Raw genomic sequence first — 3012 nt, forward strand, 5'->3', positions numbered from 1 at the left:
GGGCCCGCCACCCGCCGCAGCGTCGCAACAAACCTCGCCGCCCTCCGCCTCTCCGCCCGCCGCCTCGCTGCCCTCCATCTTTGTGTCTGTGGCGAGCTACCGCGACCCCGAGGCGCCGCACACCATCCGATCGCTCTTCGCCCAAGCGGAGAGCCCCTCGCGCGTGCTCGTCGGCGTCTGCTTCCAGTGCGCGCTCGACGGGGACGAGGCGCACAGACCCGCACCCTCTCCAGTCGCAGTGCTCGCCCTCTCCTCTGTAGCATGAGGCCGCAGCCCGCCCGTCGCCCTCTCGCCGCACCTTGCTCTCTCTAGACGCGCACGACCTTCCCACCGCCCTCCCCACCGCCGCCGCCCTCCCCCACCGCCTGCCGCGCGCGCCTCGCAGGACGCGGACTGCCTCGACCTGAGCCTGCTGCGGCCCGAGTGGGCGGCGAACGTGCGCGTGCTGCGGCTGCCTTGGAGGGAGGCCAAGGGCCCGGTCTGGGCCCGCTTCCTCATCCAGCGGCGGCTGCTCCGCGACGAGGACTACTACCTCCAAGTCGACTCGCACAGCAGGCCCGCGCGGCCCGCACCGAGCTCTTGCAAACCCCGGCTCGCCCTCCCGCACACACGCGCCCGAGGCTCCTCCTCCTCCGCGGCAGGTTCGCCCCGGGGTGGGACGCAGAGCTGCTCGCCATGCTCAAACGCTGCGCCTCTCCGAAGCCCGTCCTGACCACGTACCCGCTGCCGTACGACGGGGACGCGCAGGGAGCCACCCTCTCGCAGGAGCGGCGCGCCACCCTCCTCTGCACGCGCGCCGCCAGAGACGACGCCTTCGGCGCCGACGGGATGCTGCGCTTCCGGGCGCGGCTCCTCGAGCGGCAGCCGTGCAGCCCGCTCCCCACGGCCTTCTGGGCGGCGGGCTTCTCCTTCTCCGCCTCCTCCCTCGTGCGCGAGGCGTGCCGCCCGGCCAGCACACACGCCGCCCGGCCAGCACACCGCCGCCCCTCTTCTTGCGATGCCCCACCACTCTCTCCCTCTACCTCTCCACCTCTCCACCTCTCCACCTCTCCACCTCTCCACCTCTCCACTCTCTCCACCTCTCCACCTCTCCACCCCTTCACCTCTCCACCCCTCCACCTCTCTGCCAGGTGCCATACGACCCGCACCTGCCCTTCCTCTTCTTCGGCGAGGAGGTGTCGCCCGCCGCACGCGGAGCCGCGAAGCCAACCAACGAAGTGTCGTGAGCTGGTCGCTTGGTTTGGCGGATTCGCAGGTGTCACTCGCCCTCCGCATGTGGAGCCGCGGCTGGGACCTCTTCGCGCCCGACGCGCAGCTCGTCTGCCGCACGGGCCTCTCCCAGTCCCTTCCTTGAGGGCTCTCGGAGCCGCTCCTGTAGGCGCACCTCGTCTACCACAAGTGGGCGCGAGGGCAGCGCAAGGGCACCTTTTGGGAGGTCGAGGGGGGCGCCGCCCTCAAGCGCGAGAGCCAGGCGAGGGTGCGACGGTTGCTCACCGGCTTGCCGCTCCACGGCGGCGCGGAGGAGCGCCCGACGGCCGGCGAGGGCGCCGCGGGCGGAGAGGCGGCCGCGGGTGGAGAGGCGGCCGCGGAGGCCGCCGCCGCCCTCGCGGGGGTGCAGGGCCCCGGTGACCCGATCTGGGGCGTCGGCGACGTGCGCAGCCGCGAGTGGTACGAGGAGTACTCCGGCGTGCGCTTCGAGGCCAAGCAGGTGAGCGCGCAGGCGGAGCGCGGGGGCATGCCGACCGAGGCGTGCTTCTGGAACCAGTTCGCCTGTCTCGACGCTTGGCTGCAGGCGAGGGAGGCGCAACACCCGGAGGAGTGAGGTGGGACCGGACCTCCTCACACCAACCGACAACGTCCAACACAGTAAATAAATAAATAAAGAAAACGGTCAAACTCTGAGACGAGATGGGATTTAGGGACGTGTGTCCCCGCCCTGCACGATCTTGGTGTGAGGGATCTTCAATCCGTGTCCCCTCACCCCTCGTCACAACCCGACACGGAAGAGCGGCAAGAGTTGGGGCTGCGGCTACGGCTGCGGCTACGAGAGGGGCCGGGGTCGCGGGAGAGCCGCTGCGCCGCGTGGACGCGCCTACACCGCTCTTGCTCCGCTCGCCACCTCTCGCAAAGGTCCAAAGTCATAGCCATCACCTCCTCCGGCAAGTCCTTTTCGCCTATCTTGCCGTCCCTCCAATCCTGGAAGAGCTCGTCGTCATAGCCGTATTGCATCACAGCCTGCTGCACTGCGTCGTGTACAACCCCTGCCACCCTATCCCGCGCCTCGGCGTCGGAAAAGTATTGGTCGAGCTCGGAGTCATACTCGGAAGCAGGCGCAGATGGCCGCGGTGATTTGGCAGGCGGCGAGGAGGGGGAGGGGGAGCGCGGCGGTGCGCGCTCGTGGCTCCCGCTGGTGCCAGAAGGGCCAGCGCCCAGCGCGCTCAGCCTGTTCTTGTTCACCTTGGGAGAGGGGGGTGGGGGTCCACCTCCCTTGGGTGCGGGCTGGCGGTCAGGCTTGCGCTTGACCGCCTTGCCCGGCGGCTTGCGGCCATGGTTCCTCATGGTGAACCTGTCCGGCATGCCGCCCTTCCCAACCCTGGTCCACCCCTCGGGCGACTCGTTGGGCTGGGGTTGCTGCACCTGTTGGTGCTGCGGGTGTGCCTGCGGTGCTGCTGCCGGAGCTGCAGCGGCGGCAGGCGGTGCTGCGGGCGGTGCCGCGGCGGAAGTGGCAGCAGGCACAGGCTGCGGTGGGGCACTGCCCTCCTTGGCCTGCTGCCGCTCCCTGTCCCTCTCCCACTGGGACTGGGGCTGGACAATGAACTGCTTGCCCGTGGGCGTCGGGTTGACGCTGAAGCTCCACCAGTTGTTCTCCACGGCGAGCCGCGAGAGGATGCGAATCATCGCCTCGTCTTGCGGCGCCACCGCCTCTCCTGTGGCTTGCGCGCACAGTTTGAGCCTGGCCGCAACGGACGGGCGCATCGCGAGCGTCGGCCATGCCCCCGTTTGGCCGTTTCC

The 3012-nt window shown here is 70.0% G+C and overlaps 2 protein-coding genes across 2 annotated transcripts; one reads left to right on the forward strand and one right to left on the reverse strand.

Moving 5' to 3' along the window:
* Positions 1 to 112: 112 nt before the first annotated feature.
* Positions 113 to 1822, forward strand: EMIHUDRAFT_122725 (hypothetical protein; the record flags this gene model as incomplete). Its single annotated transcript, XM_005787083.1, has 4 exons — positions 113 to 186; positions 642 to 927; positions 1131 to 1175; positions 1379 to 1822. Coding segments are annotated over 4 exons (849 nt in total), but the record flags the coding sequence as incomplete, so codon positions are not given.
* Positions 1823 to 2029: 207 nt separating this feature from the next.
* On the reverse strand, positions 2030 to 2898 carry EMIHUDRAFT_252789 (hypothetical protein; the record flags this gene model as incomplete). Its single annotated transcript, XM_005787084.1, has 4 exons — positions 2030 to 2041; positions 2152 to 2261; positions 2484 to 2658; positions 2737 to 2898. The coding sequence occupies 4 exons, from the start codon at positions 2896 to 2898 to the stop codon at positions 2030 to 2032; spliced, it is 459 nt and encodes a 152-aa protein (XP_005787141.1).
* Positions 2899 to 3012: the final 114 nt, after the last annotated feature.

The sequence above is a fragment of the Emiliania huxleyi genome, assembly GCF_000372725.1.
Source record: "Emiliania huxleyi CCMP1516 chromosome Unknown EMIHUscaffold_1454, whole genome shotgun sequence".
Lineage (NCBI taxonomy): Eukaryota > Haptophyta > Isochrysidales > Noelaerhabdaceae > Emiliania > Emiliania huxleyi.